General features: G+C 51.2%; 1 protein-coding gene across 1 annotated transcript in view; it reads left to right on the top strand.

The window, feature by feature from the left end:
- The first annotated feature begins 273 nt into the window (after positions 1-273).
- Nsg2 (neuronal vesicle trafficking associated 2) overlaps positions 274-21085 on the top strand; it is a 51282-nt gene continuing 30470 nt past the window's right edge. The window contains exons 1-2 of the mRNA XM_026414802.2: positions 274-402; positions 15235-15318. Of these exons, the coding sequence (XP_026270587.1) occupies positions 274-402; positions 15235-15318 (213 nt within the window). The remainder of the gene's footprint in view (positions 403-15234; positions 15319-21085) is intronic.

The following is a 21085-nucleotide window of genomic DNA, read 5'->3' as shown; positions in this document are numbered from 1 at the left end:
CTGGGATTTTCCTTGTTTTCCCCAATTTGAGGGCTATTGAGCTCTGTGGGCAGGTGGCATGTTCTGATGATTAAAGAAGTTTTACTGGACAATGGGGATCATGTCAGGAAATCTAGCGGAAGATCAATGACTGATCACTAGATTGAAAGCCGCCCAAGTGGAGCTGTTGAGGACAGCGCAGTTTTCTCTGTCGCCAGCCCTCTCTCCCTTCCTCACCTCCTGCTGTAACCAGAACCCACTGCTTGCCTTAGGTCTGGGAAGAAAGGCGTGAGGATGGTGAAGCTGAACAGTAACCCGGGGGAGAAGGGCACCAAGCCACCTTCGGTGGAGGATGGCTTCCAGACCGTCCCCCTCATCACCCCCTTGGAGGTCAATCACTTACAGCTGCCTGCGCCGGAGAAGGTAAACGAGGTGCTCTTCCCCTCATCATCCCCCAGCACCCCTATCCCAGGAAATAAAATGGCACGCAATCCCATCCCAATCCCTTTCTTTCCCCCATCAGCCATGGATGCCCCCTTTCTTGTAAAACGTAGCTATTTTCTCCAGAGACCAGACATCTCTTGTATTATTTCAGATTTATGGTAAGTGTTTCTTCATTTTTTTGGTTTGTGTCTGTATGCTTGGGCAAGCAAATCAGGCTTTCCTTGTTAAAGTTTTATCACAGCCGATGAATACAAATAAGCTTCTAGATAGTGACAGAGGAAAAACCTGCCTTGATTATTTTGGGAGGTGTTTCAAGAATTAGCTGGTGTACATTTGAAGACAGAGAATTGGATTCAGTCCAACAAGCATTCAGTTTGCACCTGCTAAGGCCCTGTCCCTATCTAGGAGTTGGTTATAAAAAGAAAAAAATTACAGAACACTTATTCAGTATGACAAATGAAAGTAATGTGTCATGGTGAATGCTGTACCTGAACATCACAAAGGCTCTGAGAGTGCATGGGTGGAACAAGCTAAATTCTGTTGAAGTGGGAAGAGGCTGGGGAAGGCTTGGGGATAGGACTGGGGGACAAGTTAGATAAGCTACAGAGGACATTTGGATTGGGACTTTAAAGGTGAGTAAGAACCTTCCAGGAAGACCATGGAGGGACAGGCATTTGAGGCCAGCAGCACACATGTGAAAAGTGTGGGGAGCCTTGGGGACAGCATGCCTGGAGCAGAATGTCTCCGGGAGAGGCGTGGCTGGGGTGAGTGATGGCTGATGGCACATCTCCTGACATGGGAGTGGCCCATGAAGAATGGAGGTGGGCATTCATACAAAGGCGAGGGGTTGCCATCCCATGGGCACAGATGGGAGAAACAGTCATTCACTGTCCACCTGAGAGTGCTTGGGGTTTATAATGTGAGTTTTGGGCCATCATATGAGAGATTTGGAGGCAAAGGATGAAGAGTGAACAATGGATCATTCCGTCTGTTTGATTTTTCTCATTGGCATCTCCAGGAGGGCACTGTGCGTCTTACCACTTGGCTCCATCCAATCCAGAGAGGAGGAGCCAAAGCTAGATAAAGAGCCTGCTGATTGGCTGGGGTCGAGTCATTTGTTTTGAAAGTGCAGAAGTGGTCAGTAGGAGATGGTGCTGGAGTGGGGTGGGGGGCAGACATGAGGTTTTCTTGGGCCATTCTCAGAAACTGATAAAGCCTTTAAAAATAAATTTTGAACAAGAAGTTAGCACTCAAAATGTGAAGAGACAGGATTAATTTAGTCCTTGCTACATGCATATCAGATCTTCTCAGTTTTTTTTAAACATATCAGAATCATCAGAGATTTTAAAACCCCTAATATCTAGACCACACCCTAGAACAATTTTATCAGAATCTCTGGGGTGAGACCCAGTGTCCATGTTAGTGACATCTCCCTAAGACACTTCTATGTGCAGCTAAGGTTGAGAGTCGCTGTTTTAGATGTGCAGCGGCCCTGGGAATCAGGAATCATGCACTCTCATTTATAGGAACATTTGGTGAGTTATCCAAGTTCACAGAAGGAGCCATGGAAGTGCTGGAATTGGAAGCCAGATATAAGTGGAACTGGGGAAGGAGGAGGGGAGTGTTTTCCTGGGGTTCTGTGAGGCTCACAGCTACAGGCTGCAGACCTGCGTTTCCTGGCAGTTGTGCAGAGAGAAGGGATTGTGATGGGGTCACTTTTCTTAACCTTGCACAAGCCTGCAGGTCATTCAGAGCTCATTGTGGTCTCTTTCTCCCCTTACACTTCCCACCCTGGTACTTTCTTTCCTCAGTGAAGGAGGAGACAGACCTGATAAGCATTGAGTATTTAGTCCAGGCATATCAGAAAGTTGTCCCAAAGGATGGCCAATAAATAAGTACCTTATCCCCACGATGGACATGCGTGTTTGTAAAAGGAAGCCATGAATCCCGAACATGCAGTGGGTCCCAGTTTGCCTGCAAATCCCCACAGGGGCACATCCCTGCAGGGTCACACCACAGGCTCCCTCTGATGTTTATGACAATGTTTTTGCTGGGTGGACCTCAGGTTCCTCAAGTGAGCAGGATCCTGCCTACCTCACCATGGTCAGAACGAAGTTAGATGTGGTCTCACTCATAAAGCATCAGGCACAAAACTAACTATAAAAGAAAAATAGTTACAGTCATCAAGTACTTCTTAAATGTTAGAGGCTGTCTTCAGTCATCTGTAACACACACACACACACACACACACAGACACACACACACACGCATTTTTCTTCCATTTTCTCAATAGCTTTAATAGAATATTGGAGTTGCAACTTCAATTTTTTTTTTTTTTGTACTGGGGTTGAATCCAAGGCTTTGTACATGCAAGCAAGTACTAGATCACCAAGCGACAGTCCCAGCCCTTTGATTCACATTTTAAAAACGGAAACACAGAGCAGTAATGTAACTTCCCAAAGCAAAGAGTTGGGAAAGCATCTCGGATATAGTATCTGGAAAGTGTTGTTCCAGAACCTTCCACTTCCACAGGAATGAGGAACAAGCTGGCCTGGGATTCCATAGATTTTGTCTCCCTGTCTCAAATTCAGTCATTCACCAGAGAGTGACTTGGTTTTCCTCCCACAGGTCTCTGTCTTCTCTGAGTGGGGAACTCTATTAACAGTTTTGTGTGCTAATATTTAGATTTTATGATATTTACAAGAGCAAACATGCCTTCCCCCTGACATTAGGAGAAATGTATTAAAAGTGAATTCCGTGAAGAAGCTCTCTAAATGCTTAGGGTAGTATTGTGGTTACCAGTGTCTGAACCTCAAGTGAGATCACATCTTTCCTCCACCTTTCGCCAGCCTACCTTGACTAAGGACTGGAGTGGATTTCCGAAACTACACAGCCTCAGCCTCTCTGAGTGTGAGACAGGGAGGTAATGTTAAGACTCACCTCCCAGGGATGTGGAGGAGGTGATGTAAGCCCCAGTGTGGTTTTAACCCTTTGATTAGATCCCGGTCATATGGTAACTATTTGAAGCTGAAATGTTTTGGGGGATTCAACATTGAAGTTTTTCTCTTTGGAAAATGTAAAATATGGAATGAGCTTGGTGTATAAAACTCAAAATTATCTTTGGGTTCGTTCACTAAATAATCTCGAGTAGCATGGAGTGTGAACATCAGGAGGAAATAAAATTGGGAGGCTCAACAGAGAGAATGAGGTCTTTAGCCTGTTTTCTCTTACTATAACAAAATACCCGAGGCTTGGAACTTCATAAAGAAAAGAGGCTTATTTAGCTTACTAGCTCACTGTTTTGGGGTTGGAAGTTCAAACAGCATGGTGCCAGCTGTGACTGTGTCACAACTTGTTGGATGGCATCATGGTGGTCACATGTGTGAGGGAACATCACAGAGAGAAAGCAGGAGAGATCCAGGAACCAGACTTACTCACGACTCTCTCTCAGGAGTTAACTAGGGCCCAGGAGAACTACCTTCATCCCTTCTGCTGGCAGCACCTCCTGACCTGGCCTTTCACCAGGCCCTACCTCTTAGAGACTTGCCACTGGCCACCTGGCTGTGCTGAGTTCTCAGTTTCCATCACACGCATCTTTTGGGATACCCTTGACCATATCCAGACCATAGCAATGGGCTTGTCTGGGCCGAGCTGGCCTCTGCTGTCTGGCTTTCAGTTCATCTCCTCAGCGGCTGTGTGGGGTAGCTTCAGGCACCCATTCTGCTGGTGGGGACACCAGGCCCAGGTCGGTGCAGCGACTGTCCCAAGCTTCCCAGTCAGAGTGGGAGAGCCCGGGGAAGCCCAGCACACCAGGCACTCCAGCGGTCTCCTTTGTGATGCTGAGAAGCATGTCCATGGCCACTGCTCCTCCTGAGCTCCCTCCCAGGCAGGCTCCTGGGTCCACAGGTGGGGCCTGGGTGGTTCCCCAGAGACGACACCCCCGCCTCCAGGGTTCTTTCTTGTCCAATGCCCACCACTGTCCTCTGCCTTGTGGGTGGTCTCTGCCCCTTCTCTCTGCACTGCCCTGGGCCTCCCCAGAGCTGTGGCCAGTTGATCTCCCTTGGAACCCCTTGCAGTCCCTCTTTACCACATGATGTCGCCCTCAAGCCCTTACCTTACCAGCCCGCCACCACCTCGCTGCTAGTGCTCCTTCCCTCTGTTCCTGCTCCATGCCTAGAACTCAGCGTGCCACGCCTCTCGCACAGCGCTTCCCAACAGCGTCACTTTGTCTCCAGGGGGGACAGGTGCAGTTGTCAGAACTGGAGGGGTGATTCTCCTGGCATCACTGAGCAGAGGCCCAGGAATGCTGCTAAATATCCTGCAGAGCACATGGTGGGTCGCCCTGTGCCCCACAGAATTATCCTGTCCCAAATGCCAACCATCCCTAGGGCTGATTAACCCTTTCCTGGAGTTGTCCAGAGTGTCCCTGTTCTGTGCCTCCTCCTCCTGGAGCACGCCCCTCCTTCTGTGCAGAATGCCCCTCTCACCCTTACTCTACCTGTAAGACAGAAGCTCTCCTGGCGCCCGGCCCTGACCACCCATGAGTACGGCCATGGCTCCATGTAGCGCTCTTACAGCCACCCAGCCACCCGTCCTCTCCACCTCCACCCATCAGTCACTTGCTCCTCTAGCCATCCAGCTGTCCACCCACCCACCCAGTCACACAGTCAGAATACCTTGTTGTGTGCTTTCTTTGCACCAAGCGCTGTGCTAGGCCACATGTGTGCAGCCACGAAAGCGTCAGGGAGCTCCGAGTCCAGAGGGAGAGAGGGACTCTAAACAAGCTGTCACACAAATGGAAGTGCAGATGCAGACTGTAGAAGGGCCATAAAGGATAAGGTGCTTCCTGGGAGAGGGGGTAAAGCTGAGAGGGCTGATTGTGTAGGAGGGTGGTCGGGAGCTCTGCGGTTCCTTGTGGAATCCTGGCTGAGACCCTGCATGGGGAGTCGGGGTAGGGGGACCAGCGAGCAGCAGGCACCGAGGAGGATGGGGGACACTGGGGAGCTGGGCTGGCTGAGACACTGAGGGGGAGGCTCAGAAGAGAGGTGAGGGGGCTCTGGCTCCGTGGGGCCTGGCGCATGGTTTTGGAAGTTCAGGGCAGGAGGGCGGCGGCACAGGGTTCTGTCTTAGGAAGGCGATGCTGGCTGCCTCGGGCACAGGGGAATGCAGGACGGGGTCTGTCTCCCGCCTGATCCTCAGGCTTCTTCCTCTTTTCTTCCAATCATTCCTCCACACAGTGCCAGACAGTTACTCCAAACAGGTGACTTATTTCCTGCAGCCGTCACACAGTGGGTAGTGGGGGAAGAGAAAAGAGCAGACGGCACAAGCCAGCTAGGAGGTCACTGCTGAGCTCACCACGGGGGACAGGGCCCCGGAAGAGGGGAGGTGGTGCCCTTATTGAGACTTGGTACCAGGTTGGCTGTGGGGAGGATTTGCTCTCTCTGCTCCATTTGCCCCCAGACTTGAGGACACTGGCTTTGCGTCATCTCAGTAGCCCACTGACACACGGTGGCCTGTGGGAAATGCTGCCTGAAAAAGACCCATTCCCCATCTGGCTTAACCCGGGCTCAGTTTCTACACTTGACCAGCGGGGACACAGACTCAAAGCTCAGCAGTCGAGTGGCTTTCTCTGAATCATGGGAGCAAGCTCTTGAAAAACTGGGACGTGAACTGGTAGACACCCAATTCCGGAACATGCACTTGGCGCCTGGGGCCTGCGGTTTCTCTGTGTCCCTCCACCAGCTCAGAGAGCCCTACAACTCTCTGTGAGGTTGCTCCCATTGTTCCCACTTTACAGACGCAGAATTAGTCTCGCAGTTGGCCTGGTGTCCTAGGATACACCACGAGAAAATGATGTAGCCAGGATCTGCACGCAGGCGTGCTGGGTGGTGTCCAGGAGTGGACGGCAGGTCTGCAGAGAGCAAAGCAAAGCCGTCAGGACAGCCCCTGGTGGCAAAGCCCAGGGAACCATGGAGAGGCAGGCCAGCTGCAGGGCCCCAGGCAGGTATCCCGGAAAAGGTCAGCTCACCAGCTTGTGAGGAATGCAGACTTTCAGAGGCCAGTTTTTGGTGTCCCTCATGCTCACATTTTGTGTGGTGGATCTCGTGCACTTTCTAGTTCTACAAAGTGAGTTTTGATCTCAGCTAAGCGATCCACTTCCTGTGTGGCTTTAGGTAAATTGCTCACTCTCTCTGGGCTTTGCGTAGTTTTCAATTGCAAATTGATCATGGTATCTAAGCAGCAGGGTTCCTGTCAGGAAATAGACACCATCTCCTAGCCCTGGCTCAGGGCCTGGCCCAGAGAGAGCTCACTGATGGATTACTTTTCTTTCACTGGACACCAGATCATGCCCACTGAAGACAATTTTGTTAGGAGACTGTAAAAGTGAAGCATGCTGGGAATGACAAGGTCTCAGGGGACAGTGTCTGGAGCTGTGTGGTCTGCGGCTCCTCAGGGGGGTTTGAAGGATACTGGGCAGAGGGGATGGCCACTCTCCTCACTGAAGCCTCTGTGCCTTCTCTGCCCTTCCCTTGCTTCTTTCTCTCCCTGAGACACAGGATCAGAGAAATGTCAGCCTTCCCCCAGGGAGCCCCAGAAGGGCACCTCTCTGCAGGTTCGGTCCCCAGGGCCCCCATCTTCAGAGACTCTCAGCACACATGCTGGGGCCAAGGCCCTGGCAAGGCAGCTCCTGCAAGTAGATAAAAATGACCAATAATCATGTCAAACTTTTTCTAGAATTTAAAATCACAATTTTATGTGTGGCTGGGGTTGTGGCTCAGCGGCAGAGCACTCGCCCAGCACATCGAGGCCCTGGGTTCGATCCTCAGCACCACATAGAAATAAATAAAAATAAAAGAATATTATGTCCAACTACAACTAAAAAAATAAATGTTTTAAAAAAATAAAATCACAATTAAAAAAAATATAAACAAATTGTTTACGTATCAGATTGGCAAGAGAATTTTTTTGCAGAACATTTTAAAAAGAATATCCAGCATTGATAATGCTGGGAACACATCCGACTTAGTCCACTCTTGTTGTTTATATAACTTGATGCAATATTTTAGAGAAAGTGTTTTGGCATTGTTTATAGAATTCAAACTCTTTAGACCCTTGGACTGATAAGCTTCCTGTGGTGGGAGTTCATTCCAAGGGCATCTGTTCTTACTTATGCAAAACCAGATGTATGTATGCAGAGGTTTAAAAGTCATCTACATTTTAACTGGGAAGAACTCGGGCTCTTCCGTGGGAGGGCTGTTCCAGGGAACTCTGGTGCTGGATGTGGAAGACTAGGCAGCGGTTGTGGGAGGGAGGTACAGTCCTCACGCTCACGTGGGACGAAGGCAGAACTTCAGAGAGTGCCGTGGAGGGATCCCCTGTGGAACATGCACAGTGTGTGTATGTTTTATTGTTTTCTAAGAAGTTTATTTGTGATCCACATGATAATTGCAAATATTCACGAGGTACAGTGGGATGTTTTAACACGTTTGTGTTGTCTAATGATAACACACAATGGAATATTATTCAGCAATTAAAAGGAAGAGATCCTGTCATTTGTGATAACCTGGACAAATCTGAAGGACTTTATGTGTATATATGTTATATTCTTATAGTTCTTAAAACTGTTTCAACAAGAAGCTGTTAAATGTTTGGGAAACAGAGATGGGGTGGGTGGGGTCCATTTGAAGATTCTATCCTATAGTTTTAATTTTTTTTAACCATGAACTTGTATCAGATTTTTGTTTCAATCCCTGTCCCCATTTTACAGATGGTGAAACAGACTGGGAGAGCTTGGTGTTGCTTGCTCACTTTGACTCTGTCCACCATGGAATGGGCCAGTGTCCCTGTAGGTACAGGGAGGCCTTCTAGCAGCATAGTTTGAATTCAGATACTAACCCTACCCACTGTTTGCTGTGTGACCTTGGGCAAGGTTGCTCACCACTCTGAGTCTCCTTTTCCTCATGAGAATAACATTTTCATCTAAGAATTGTTTTAAGGGATAAAACGAAAGCAATGCCTGCCAAATGTTCATCACAGTAACTGCTTAATGCAAAGCTGTTACTATTGTTGATGTTATTATCAGTATTATTATCATCATCAATTCAGTCTTAAGACGAAGTCTTCTCTTCCTGGAGAGCATAGAGCTAGTCCCAGGCAGCAAGAGGGAGTGGGCTATGAAGTGCCCTGGGCCTCTGGACCACAGACGACCCTGAGAGAGTCCCTCATTTTGCCCTGTACTTTCATTGCCATAGAATTGAGCCATAGACTTCTTGGGGCAGACGGTCCATTTGTGGCCACGCTGGCCAAGCTTTCCTTTGGCCTCTGAGAAAGTCAAGTCCAGCAAGGGAGAGGCTTGATCCCGTGCAGGTCGCCTGGACTGGGAGCTGCAGGTTCCTGTGAGCAGCCTGTTTTTGACTCAGTCCCTCCCGTGGCCTGTGCCACGCCCCTCCCCGTCTCTGGGCTCCGTATCCCTGACTGTGAGTTGGCGAGGGGAGGGTGGGTGACCTCGCTGAGGCCAAGGTCCTTTGTGTGCCAACATTGTGCCTGTGTTTCCTGCTCAGTAGCAAGCTCCAGGGGCCAGGGAAAGACTCAACCCACAGAGAGAGCGGGGCTGAGGGACAGGGCAGGACGTGGGAAGTGCCCGAGGGGACCGAAACCTTCTGGGCAACTCGCCTCTCTCTTCTGAGATAAGACGATTGCTCCCCACATTCAACAGCGTGAGTGGGGCCCTGTCGTGCTCAGGCCCCGCAGGTCAGCGCACAGGTGTGAGCGGGCACTTTGGAGCTGACCTCAGGTTCAAGTCTGAGCCCTGCCTCCTAGTGGCCATGTGAGGGTCATCTCTGCTCTCAGATGCTGGTTCCTCGTTGGCACAGTGGGTGTGATGACCACCCTTCCCCATGGAGTGAGTGCGAGGGCTCACTGGTCTACAGGATGTGACGCTTTGGCCCCTGGCCAGGCATCTGGTGTCTAAAGACGTAGGTGGTTCACAGCCAAGAGCCCGGGAAGCCTGCGCTTGCACACCCGCTGCACCCGTTACCAGTCGGTCTGTCCTGAGGAGGTGACTGACCTCACTAGGACAATGGGAAGAAGAGCGTGGTGTTAGGTGAGAGACCTCAGGATCAGAGGACGTGCTCCGGGAAGTCTTGAGAATAAAGTGAATCCTCTTGGGTGGGCATCCCGGCGTGGGGCTGGCGCATGGTGGGTGCTCAGCGGCCGGTGGCGCTTTGTCCTGCCCTGAACCTCTCTCTGCAGCAGGGAGGAGCTGAGGTCATGGCGTGGATCTATTTTTGGCCAGTGCAAGTCCAGCTCCAGCTCTTAAAAACACAATCTGGCCCCTTGTCAGCACTTCGACACTTTTATTTATCGTCCCTGCCAATCCCAGGGCCTCTCCACGTGGGGACCTCTTCATTATTGATAATCCCGGGAAGTAGTATTTTAAATTTTTATGATCTGTACTTTGCGCCATCTGAGCCACCCTGTGTCATTAGCCTTGCCAGAGGTGGGGGGTGCAGCCAGATGAGGGTCCTTCTGGGGTGAATGATTCATCCCCTTTAACACAACACCAATGACGTTAAATCACGCTCCTCACATTAGCAGCCGACAGGACAATGGGGAGTGAAAGGGTAAATATGAACAGAAACCAGATTGTTCCTTGGCCCCCACACAGAGATGTTGAAACCTGGGGTTTCGTTTTCCAAATACCTAAAACCAGGCTCCCCACCCCACCTCCGCTCATTTCTGTCATAAATCAAGGAGCTCACGGCTCTGTTTTATTCCATTTTTTTGTTTTGTTTTTATTTTTTACTGTAGGGGAAATATAAATGCCCAGCATAGAGCCTTTCTTAGCAATTTTTTTTTCTTTTCTCTCTCTCTTTGCTTACGCAAGCTGATTCCTCCAAGGTACAAAGGATAACGATGGGTTAACATTTCTTATGTTTTCCACTTTATGGTGCCATTTTTTTTTTCTGTATCTTTATATAAAGAAGGTAAGTGTCCTGGCCTCACTCCATAGGGACAAAGCACCAAGGTCCCTGCAAACCCTGACAGTTGGTGGATTCCAGAAATTCACAGGACTGTACCCCCTGTTCCTGGCCCCCATCTCGGGACTCTCCATGGTGCTTGAGCTGTCTCTGCCGGATGCACACCTGGAACCCATTCCCTGGTTTTTCCTTCTGTATCCCCCACCCCCATGAATCCTTAAGGTTCTTCACTGGGTTCAGGGCCTCTGGGTGGCCTCTGGCTTCAGCTGTCACTCCCTCCCCTTGCTGCCTGGGTCCCTGGCGGATCAGAGCTGTGTCTGAGGTGCACCCGCCCTGCTCAGCCTCCTGGGTGTCTCTGAAGGTTTGTGACAATCGCAGTCCCTTGGCCTGAAAAGAGCTTCAGCCGGGGTTGGAGAGGCGTGAGTGGAGACAAGGAGGGGCCCTGGGCTGAGGGAGGCAGGGTGGCTGGGCACATGGGGGACTCAGGAGGAAGTTCTGATGAGAACTGGGAACTCCAAGGGAGAGATCATGAGAGAGTTCTGTCCTTCATTTGATTAGACAACGGCATGATCCTGCTGCCATGGTCTGAGCTGAACCTTCTGTAGGTGTGAAACCTCTGAGGCAAGGCTGCTGGGGATCGTGGTCAGGGCCCGAGAGCTCGACTGTGGCCGTGGTAATTTTAGGTGCGTGGATCCCAGGGCAGATGTCCAGTAGGGAAAACTGAGTGCTGGGTGGGATCTGAGTGCTGACATACAGCTGATTCACAGACAGCAAGATGGACAGGGCAGTGACAGCCGGAGTGGTGAGAACCTCAGAGGAGGCTTGTAGGACAGGAGAGTGGCCGTGGCCGAGCCCTGATCAGTCCAGACGTTGAGAGATCAGGTGGAGGGCCTGAGGAGGCCTGGTCAGCGTGGTAGGAGGGGAACCCAGAGAAAGATTGCTGTGGATCTGAAGGAAGGGAAGGTCTCACGGAAGAGGGGAAACGGGCCTGTCCACTACAGATGCTTCTTGACTCACGATGGGGCTGTGTCCCTTTAACCCATTGTAAGTTGAAAATATAAGTCCGATATATAAGCCACTTGACCTGCCAGACACCGAAGCTTAGCAGCACAGTACGCTGCAGGGTACGGCCGTCTCCCCTCCTCCTCCGGTGGCCGAAAGGGAGCTCTGGCTAGCTGCCACGTTCCAGCATAGAGTGTCCAGTATTGTTGGCTTGGGAAAGGATCAAAATTCACAATTTGAGGTGCGGTCTCTACTGAATGTGTGCCTCACTTCCACACACTCCTCAGTGAGTGATCGATGGTCCGTCAGACCAACGTAAGCGGGAGATGATCTGTCCTGCAGAAACGCGGAGAGGATGAGGGTAGGCACTGTCCATTCTGCCCCAGCAAGTGGGCCTTGGGAATGGCGCTGGGTCTCTATGGGGCTAACCCTTCTGCAGGGACAAAGGGGAAGCCCTGCACGGGGGCTGGGTTGCTCCTGGGGCCGGTGTGCTTAGCTAGAAAGGAGCAATGACCAGGACTCACATGACTTAAGGCACCCCCCCCGCCCCTGACCCGGGGCCTGTGTTTGGGATCTTTGGTTTCAGAAGTGACAAGCTAAAGTCAAAATAAGTGTTTTCTTTAGAAAGTCACTCAGATCGTAAGTAGTATTTCATAAAAGTTTTGGGAAACGCCTGATGTGGATTAGAAGAGAGGATTATGGCCCTAACCCTGCAGCCCCTACGGCGAATGGTGAACGGCATGTGACGCCATTTAAGGTGCACACTTATATACATAGTTATCAGCTGCTAATAGTGAAATGACACAGTGAATATGTACCTTTGTGTCTGATTTCTTCTGTGTAATCCAATGTCCGTGAGGCTCACCCGTGTGCATGTGGGATTGCTGAGTGGTGTCCCGTTTTATGAATAAAGTCAACGTCTCCATCCTCCTGCCAACAGACATTTGAGTTGTTCCCAGTTTGGGGCTTTTATGAGCAAAGCTTCACCAAATATTCCTGGGCACATCGTTCAGTAGATCTGTTGTAGTTTTTTTGAGCTGACTTTTTTGCTGACATCTTGGAAACCTATTGATTTTGGTATACTTATTTAGTATTTGGCGATCTTACTGGATTCTAATAGCTTTTCAGTTGATTTTCTTGGGTTTTCTTGGAACACGTTTGTATTGGATAGAAAGCTTTTAGTCTCAAGCAATAGAAAAACCCAATCCAAATTGGATCAAATCCCAATGAGTATGTGTTTGCTCCCATAACTGTAGAGCTTGGCACGGGGCTGGCTTCAGGCAAGGTGTGGTCCAGCAGGCAGATGGTACCAGGGCCCATGTCCACTCTGGGTTTCCCTCAGCTCCGCCCTCCCTCCCTTGCTGCCTTTGTCCTCCTCCTGGTCCCTTTAGAGCTCTTGTCCAGAGGTGAATTTCACAAGTAGCAACGATTGCTACAGCAGTTGCAGAACAGGCCTCCCTACACCATTCAAAGGAAAGCACATTCGGAATGTAGATCTGACTTGGTCCCCAGTCAACGCTGCCCATCTCATTGGTCAAATCAGACAACATGCCAATGTCTGAGCCAATGAAACGGCCTGGTTATTGGGGCAGCACTCCCTGATTGGCTCAGCCCAACGAGGCCCATCCTTGAGATATTCCCAGAGAGGCGAAACTCCCACAAACCCCTTGGCTGCTGCACAGTAGGACAGCAGGGAATTGCTGAAGGAGTGGCAGGGAGCTTTGGATCGGAGAAGAACATGGGTGCCAGAGAAGCCCCTCTGAGTGGTTATCATTGCGACGACAATCAGGGTGATCCTGCCTGTGGTTCTTATCCATTGTCCCACCCCAACATCGAGGGTCTTGGTCCAGCCTTCTGACTCCCCGCCTTGGCAGGACATGGGGTCCTTCAACTCTCACAGATGATGGAAACAGCTGTGCGCTTTCTGGGAAGCTCTGGGAGGGACGCTGGTGTAGCCGGTCGGTGGGAGGGCTCCTTAATGGCTGACGTGGGCCATGGAGATGCTGGAGCCAGCCTGATGGCTGGGTTGGACAGGAAGGGGACACCGAGAGGTGGCTGAGCTGCGCTTGGTGGCACGGGAGGGCGGTGGTCTTCTAGTGCTGTGTTGCCAGTTTTGTTGCAGCCAGCATTCACGTGTGGCCTTTCAAGGTCGTAGGTCAGGAGTCCAGGTGCTCCTTAGCTTGGTCCTCGCCCCACTTGGGGCCTGCGGGTGTGACGTCGAGGTGTGGCTGGGCTGCGTGCTTGCCCACCCTCTGTCTTCTTCCAGGCCATTTTGAGTCATTGGCAGGATTCGGTTCCTCCTTTCCCCAGAAGCCCTCCTCGGACGGTGCCTGCACCACGTTCCTTTTAAAAGAAGCCAAGGTTCTGGTTTTGTTATTTGGAGGAGACTGTGAAGAGAGTTGGGCCCAGAGGTGACATTTACCTCTGGACAAGAGCTCTGAAGGGGCTCTGTGTGGGCTGGACCTCTCTGATCAACACAGGCAGCACCCCACGTAGACGTCCAGGACACAGAAGTGTCCCCCACCCTTCCTGTGGAGCTGCGCCGAGTTGATGGCACACCTCATGGACCCTAGAGAACATTCTTCGGACAAGAAGGCTTTCTCCAGTCAATACATCTGACTGTTCAGGGAGTGTGGTGGGATTTTCAGTGAAAATCTGCTTATTTAAGCTATAATGAGAATTAAGGGTGAATTTGGTTAGCAGATTATTTCTTTTAGCTGTGGGGCTGAGGACAAGTGACTTGGCATCTCTGAGCTTCAGTTTCCTTATCAGGAGAATGGGAGCAGCGGTGGTAGTTAGGCAAGGTACATGAAGTTCTCGAATATAACTAAATGGTTTGAAATATCAACCCTTTTCGTTTCACTTAACTCTCAAAGGAATCTCATTACATAGGGATATGGTTCGGGTGATGATTCTTGTGCATATTTTCAGGTGAGAGCCTGAGGCTCTGTTTCCGTGTCCCTCACTGTGCCGAAGCACCTGGCAACAGTTACTGATTACCTGTCAGGTCCCCTTTCCTTCCACGGCCTGCGCTGTGGGATGGAGTTCCATAAATGTCTTGTCAGGTTGACAGCATATCTTGGTAACAGATGAACTACCTCTGCAAAAACAGTCAAGACTTCAGAAAAATAAGAAGATACAATAGATTGAGCACACATTTATATTTTTTCTTTTGTCAAGTCCTCAAATCAAATTGGAATTAAGAATGTGTGCCAAGGTTCGGGCGTAGATGTCCATCATAATCTGTTTACATAACCCGAACTTTGGAAAAACCTCGATGGTCAACAGTTAAAGGCCAATTGTGATCTACATATGTAGTAAAATATTAAAAGGCTCGCTGAAGGTCTGGGGGCGTAGCTCAGTGGTAGAGAGCTTGCCTAGCCTGTGCTTGGCCCTGGGCTCCTTCCCCAGCATTGAAAAAAAAAAAAAAAAGGAAGACAGAAAAGAAATTGTACATTTTTCTACACTGGAAAACTAGGAAAAAGCTACAGTGTTGCCTGATAAAAGCAGATTATAAGATAGATCATGAAGTATGACTCATTTTACAAAAGCAGGATACATGTTTTCATAGGTAGCAAATGTATTTGATCTAGGCACACACACACACACACACACACAGAAACACCTGGAATGATACCATCAAACCTCTCCCCTGTGTTGCGATGGGGAAATACGGGTGATTGGGATGTTCTCTTGTGTGCGTTTGTTTGGGAGGGAAGGGTCTCCATTTCCCGATCTTATGCATGGATAATAAACCCTAATTACTAGGAAGGGGACGGGGAGGGAAGCCCCGTGGTCTCTGGGTGCTAATGCCGGCTGCTCATTGCAGGTGATCGTGAAGACCAGGACGGAGTATCAGCCGGAACAGAAGAACAAAGGGAAGTTCCGGGTGCCGAAGATCGCTGAGTTCACGGTCAGTGTCTCGGGGTGTCTGGGGAACGGGCAGGGTGATTGCAGCCTGCTCAGCCTGCTGTGGTGGAGCAGGTACCACTGCCCCACGGGAAAGGGACAGGCCACCTCTGAGGACTTCTCCAAGCCACACCGGCTCCAGCATGGTGCACAATGGAAGGGCAAGGGCCTCCTCGGGCCTTGTATTCCAGAAGGTTCTGATGCGCCTAAGAACTGGCAAGTGCCTCTTTGTTCCTGCCGATGTTCCTGCCCCCTTCTTCCTGCTCTTTCAGAGTCCTCAGGAAACACGGTGGAAACTCATCAAGTTTGTGGTTGCAACAAACGCGAAGAAAAAGGGTTTCTTGGTGGTAGAAACCCAAGGGTTGGTTGTCTAGTTCTTGGTGGAGGGTCCTACGAAGTTGCTGGCTGTGGGGAGTCGCATCTCGGGCCACGAGAGATGCAGGGAAGTCGCATCTCGGGCCGCAAAGCCTGGAGAGATGCAGGGAAGCCCTGTAGGTGGGTCACTTGGGAGCTGAGCCATTGGAGTGTGTGGGGGAGCGGCTGCTGATGTCGAGGCCCTGCAGCTAGAGGGAGGCTGGCCCAGAACCATAAGGACAGTGGGGCTGGGCTCTGGAGAGGTTGGGGGCAGGGAGGGGTGCGGCAGGAAGGGGGCAGAACGCAGCAGCTCCTTGCAGGCCGCAAGGAGGGATCATCCATAGGAAGCCACTGAAGAACATCCGAAAGGCGAGGGTTGACCAGATTTGAGTTTTAGAAAAAGCATGTGGTCTAATATGTGGTTAGTGGGGTACAGGGGCAAAAAGGAAAGTGGGGAGACAGCTGGGCTACTGCAGTTGTCCAAGTAAGAAGCACTAGTGGCTCAGACAAGGATGGTAAGTGAAGCAACAGATGGAGGCCCATCCACAGGACAGCTGGGAGGCGGCATCAGCCACGGAGGCAGCAGAACTAGAGGCTCTGTGTGTGGACTTTGGAGGGGCTTGGCGGGGCTGGAGCCCTGTGTCGCTTTACATTGGCCACGTCACATTATTAAACTCCTTATCACATGGAGACAGTAGTGGGGCTGTTGCAGGCTGCAATGCAGAGCACATGACTTGTGTCCAAGATGGTGTACAATAACAGGGGTTGTTTGTGTCAACTGGGACTGCAGGACAGGCAGGGCCGAGGGGGCTTTGAAAGTGAAAGCAGCCCTTGGTTAGTTATCTGAATGGGGGAGGGGGCAGAGAGGGTGCAGATGAACGTAACGGTCTGCTCCCACCTTTTACTATCTTTCTCTGTGCTAAATTTATGTTAGAGCTGCTGGGTGTGTGACCCTGGGTGGAAATGCCACCCAGCTCCTGCAAGGTGGGACTCTCTAAATGCCAGCTCCCTTTTTGCAAGCAGGGGCTGCTCTTTTACTATGCCTTCAGTGTCTGTCACACAATGTGGACCCAGTGGCTCTGGCAGCCACATCAATGTTAGCAGCTCAATTCACAATAGCTAAGCTATAGAACTAATCACCATCAACAGATGAATGGATAAAGAAATTGTGGTATGTATACACAATGGAATGTTACTCAGCCATAAAAAAAAAATGACTTTATGGCATTTGCCAGTAAATGGATGGATCTGGAGACTATCATGCTAATTGAAATAAGCCAATCCAAAAAAAACCAAAAAAACAAAAGTTAAATGTTCTCCTTGATGTGTGGATGTTAACACAAAAAAGTAGGGGAAGGGATTAGATGAGGGGGAATGAAGGGAAGGGAGGAGGGATAGGGATAGGAAAGACAGTGGAATGACTCTGACATAACTCTCCTTTGTACATATATGAACACACCACAGTGAATCTCACCATCATGTATAAGATAAACTCCATGTTTCTATAAATACATCAACATAGACTCTGTAGTCATATATAACTAAAAAGAACAAATTAAAAAATAAGTGAAGATTTAAAAAAAAAATTCCCCTGTGAATCCAGGCATATTTCCCATGGCCCCTGCTGCCAGGATAGGTCAACTGAGCCCCAGGCCTGGTGCACACTTGCAGGCATGGAGAAGCCCCAGCACCCCTTCAGCTCCATGCTCATTCCTGCAGGTGTGTGCTTATTCCTGCAGGTGCCTGTGGGCAGCTGGGGCCAGCCACAGTCCGATGGGCTGTCATGGTACCACAGTGCTTATGCTTAGTGACCCTTGTTTTAGTTAGGAGTGGCCCCAAAGCGCAAGAGCCCCGGGGCTGGCAGGCAGCCAGCAGATAGCCAACCTGCCATAAAGTGAGAAGATGAAAGTCCTTGGTTTAGTAAGGGAAGAAAAGGGTCATATGGTGCAGGGCTGAGATCTGCAGGATGTTGCTGTTGTTAATCCCTGTGTTGAACTGACAGACGACACCATACCATAGGTGTGCGTTATAGGGGAAATTACAGTTTGTATCAGCTTCGGTACTCTCTGAGGTCTTAGCCTCCACTGGGAGTCCATCTTCCCTGGATAAGGGGGAACAAAGGGGAGGTAGGGCTCAAAGAGTGGAGGTGACTGCTCACCTGGCTGCCCAGCAGCTGGGCAGTGTCCAGGGCTGGTGCCTGGCCTTTCCCTTGGACTCGCCACTGCAGTAGACATGTTAGAACAGGAGTGAGTCAGCTGAGGCGTGGGGAGCAAGTTGGTCAGGGGCCGAGGACTGGAAGTGCCCTGCACTTGAGCTCAGTCAGCCTTGGAGGTGTAGAGAAGGGGCCGTCTCTGCGCCAGGGCAGCCCTTTGCTAGGCGCAGGTGGAGGAGGGAGGGCTAGGCTCCGGTGGAAGAGGCCCTGCAGCCTGGAACAGGAAGGGGTGGAATGAAGCGGATTCTCCTTTGCTCATGTGAAGCTTCCAGCATTAATTGGCCTGTCCCCTCCCCCCACTTTCTTCCAGAAAGTTCCCTCTGGGCTTTGTGGAAGATGTTTGTGGCTGGAGAGAGGAGACAGGAGTGGGGAGGAGGCTGGGGTGATTAAGAAGAGCCTGAGGGTCTCAGCTGAGTCAGCACTCCCAGGCCCCGGGACCAGGTGGGCTGTGGCGGAGGATTCACAGAACTGACTTCTGGTTGCAGAAAGCACAGGGCACTCCCTGTATTTGTTGCATCTGACTGGGCCTGGGGACTTCCTTCCACAACGGTAGTCCTTTTCACAGAGGTAACACTGAGAATAAAGTGCCTGGAGGTCCAGGGAAGGTTTGGGGGGTGGGTGGGCCACCCTTGGGTGCAACTAATGGTCTGGGCTAAGGATGGAGATTCACCTGGAGAAGCATCTGGAAGAGGGTGGGCTTCACAGTGCTGGCCAACAGTGCAGGATCCTTCTCTAGGATATACTGCCAGCGTTCAGGGGACCCTAGGAAGGACTCCCTACCACTGCAGTCCCTTCACAGAGGTGGGACAGTGTGTCACTTTGAATTTCAAAATTGACCTGGAGAGAGCAGTTTATAAGCAGTTACACTGAAGGTGGGGGCAGAAGAGAGCAGAATGGGGAGAGGTGAAGTGTGGGAAATCGATTAAAAGAATCGACAGGGATTTTTGTCACTTCTAAAGCCAAGGAGGGTCTTAGAGTCCCTGTGAAAGGCCAGAGGCCTGCAGGGTCTTCAGCAGGCCAGCCTCAGCCAAAGGGAGGGCACCTGGAACCCTGGAACCCTGGAGCTGGCTCTCCGAAGGCCGGTTTGGCTGTGGGGTGCTGGTGCTATGGAAGCCGCTGGACAGGGAAGTGCGAGCCGTGCGGGCGCTGGGCTTGGTCACTCTGCCTGTGGGCACAGGTGCAGGCGCAGGTGCAGGTGCAGGTGCTGGGGGCTGTTGTGCAGCGATGGTCCTGAGGAAGACACTGGTGGTGGGGAACGTGCTGCTGCCATGGAGGATGTGGGTTCCGCCAGGGCTGCTGCTCCCGGGGAGCAGGTGGGTGCTGTGGAGGGGGCTGGCCCTGCAGGGGACCCACAGCAGGGAGAACTCTGGTGCTGTGAAGAGTGTTGATGCCACAGAGGAGGGATTGTACAGAAGGTGGTGGTGCTTTAGAAGGTTCCGGATTTATGGAGGCTACTAGTTAGGGAAGTGCTGGGCCATGGAGGGTGCTGGGCTATGGAGGGTGCCGCGCTCCAGGTCAGCTTGTTCGGGCTGGTCCTCCAGTGGGAGCTGCGTGCTGCCTCAGAAGCCATTGTGCCAATGGCTGACTTTCTGGAAACACCTAGGGCTCGGCTCACCTGAGGATCTCAGGCGAAGAACTTTTCCACTTTAACTTCGTGACCTCGGGAAAGCCCTTCACCCCATGACCTGACTCACTGTCCTCAACAGCAGGCCACGGTCTTGCGGTAACCAACAGTCCCTGTGCACTCTGAGGGCTTAATGAATGATCATTTATCATTTCCTTCCTGTTTTCATCCCTTTTCTTTCTCTTGGGTTTTTAGCTTCCTGCCTAATTGGCTGGATTTGTCTGTTGGCTGGGCTCTGAGCTCCCTGCCCTGACCTTCCCATGGGACATGACTTGGAAAATCTGGAGAACTGTTGGAGGTTGTGGCCAGTTCAGGGTCCACAGGTGGCCTCTGCTTCTTAGCAGGGACCCCGGGCCATGTCTTTGCCTACTGTAAGTGTAGTCTATATTTTTGTGGGCCATTTTCCTACACACATGTGTTAAAGATGCTTTCGCACCACTCTTCGTCCTGATCATCCTCTTGTGAACTGGATACTCGCATCATCCCCATTTTGCAGGTGAGGAAATGGGTGCTCAGGGATGTGAAGTGGTCTTCCCAAGCCTGCTCAACCAAGAAGTGAGAGCAAAACAGAGACCCACCTCCCTGGCTCCAGGTTCCCGCTCTCTGCCAGGCCTCAGTGCCACCGGCTATTGCCCTTGATCAGGCCATTTTTCCTTGTTTGTGTTGGCATTTGCCTTGGGCGTGGCTCGGTGCCTGCTGCTGGGACACAAGGTGCCCATATCCCTGCTCTCAAGGAGCTCACCAGAGTGCGGGACAGACAAGGAATGCTCTGGCCATTTTCTCAGCTGTCCCCTCCTCTGAGGCCCCTCAGCTGGCCCTTTTCACCTAGTTCAGGGCCCCCCTGGGCTTGGTGGGGTCACCTGAGTGCCTCCATTACAGCTTTCCTCTCCTGGCTGCCCCTACATCAGCACCTGCTTCATCTCGGATCCAGGGAGATGCCTGGTCTTCTTCTGTGTCCCCCGTTCCCAGGACAGGGACCGGCATGGAGTGGTGGTGGGTGTTTCCACGGGGCCCAGTCTTTTGGGATGGGTGCAATATTCCTTCCTGACCACACGAGCTGATTCAGGGCTTAGAAGTCTGGCTCCTTGGCTGCGGCCTGGGCAGGCTCAGATGGGAGGTTGATGGCGCAGGGGGTGGGGATGCCCACAGACCAGCCCAGAGCCAGGCCAGTCGGGGAGGCCAGACCCAGGATCACCAATCCAAGGGGACTGGAACCCACCTCTTCTCTCAGTTAAATGCACACCCAGAAAGAGTGAGGTGGGGGAGCCCTGGAAGGGAGGGGCCTGATTCTTTTGAAAACAAACAAACAAAACTGGCATTGGTGGGCTCTTATCAAAATCAATCACCTACAAGAAACGAAACAAAAATGAAACAGAACCTCCCCAGTTGACATGTCAGGCCTAACACTATAGAGTGTTGGTTTTAGAAGCCGTTTCATCCAGGCACCGATCCATCCACTCTTTGGGCCTCTGTGCTGGGCCCCAGCTGTAACTGGCACTTTCTGTGTGCCATCCGGCCAAGTGGCCTCAGTGCTGCAGGCTGGGGGTTACTGTCCCCCTTGTGGAGTTCAGCAGCTGCAGA

This window comes from Urocitellus parryii, chromosome 1, assembly GCF_045843805.1.
Source record: "Urocitellus parryii isolate mUroPar1 chromosome 1, mUroPar1.hap1, whole genome shotgun sequence".
NCBI lineage: Eukaryota > Metazoa > Chordata > Mammalia > Rodentia > Sciuridae > Urocitellus > Urocitellus parryii.
This window is presented reverse-complemented; position numbering and strand designations above follow the sequence as displayed.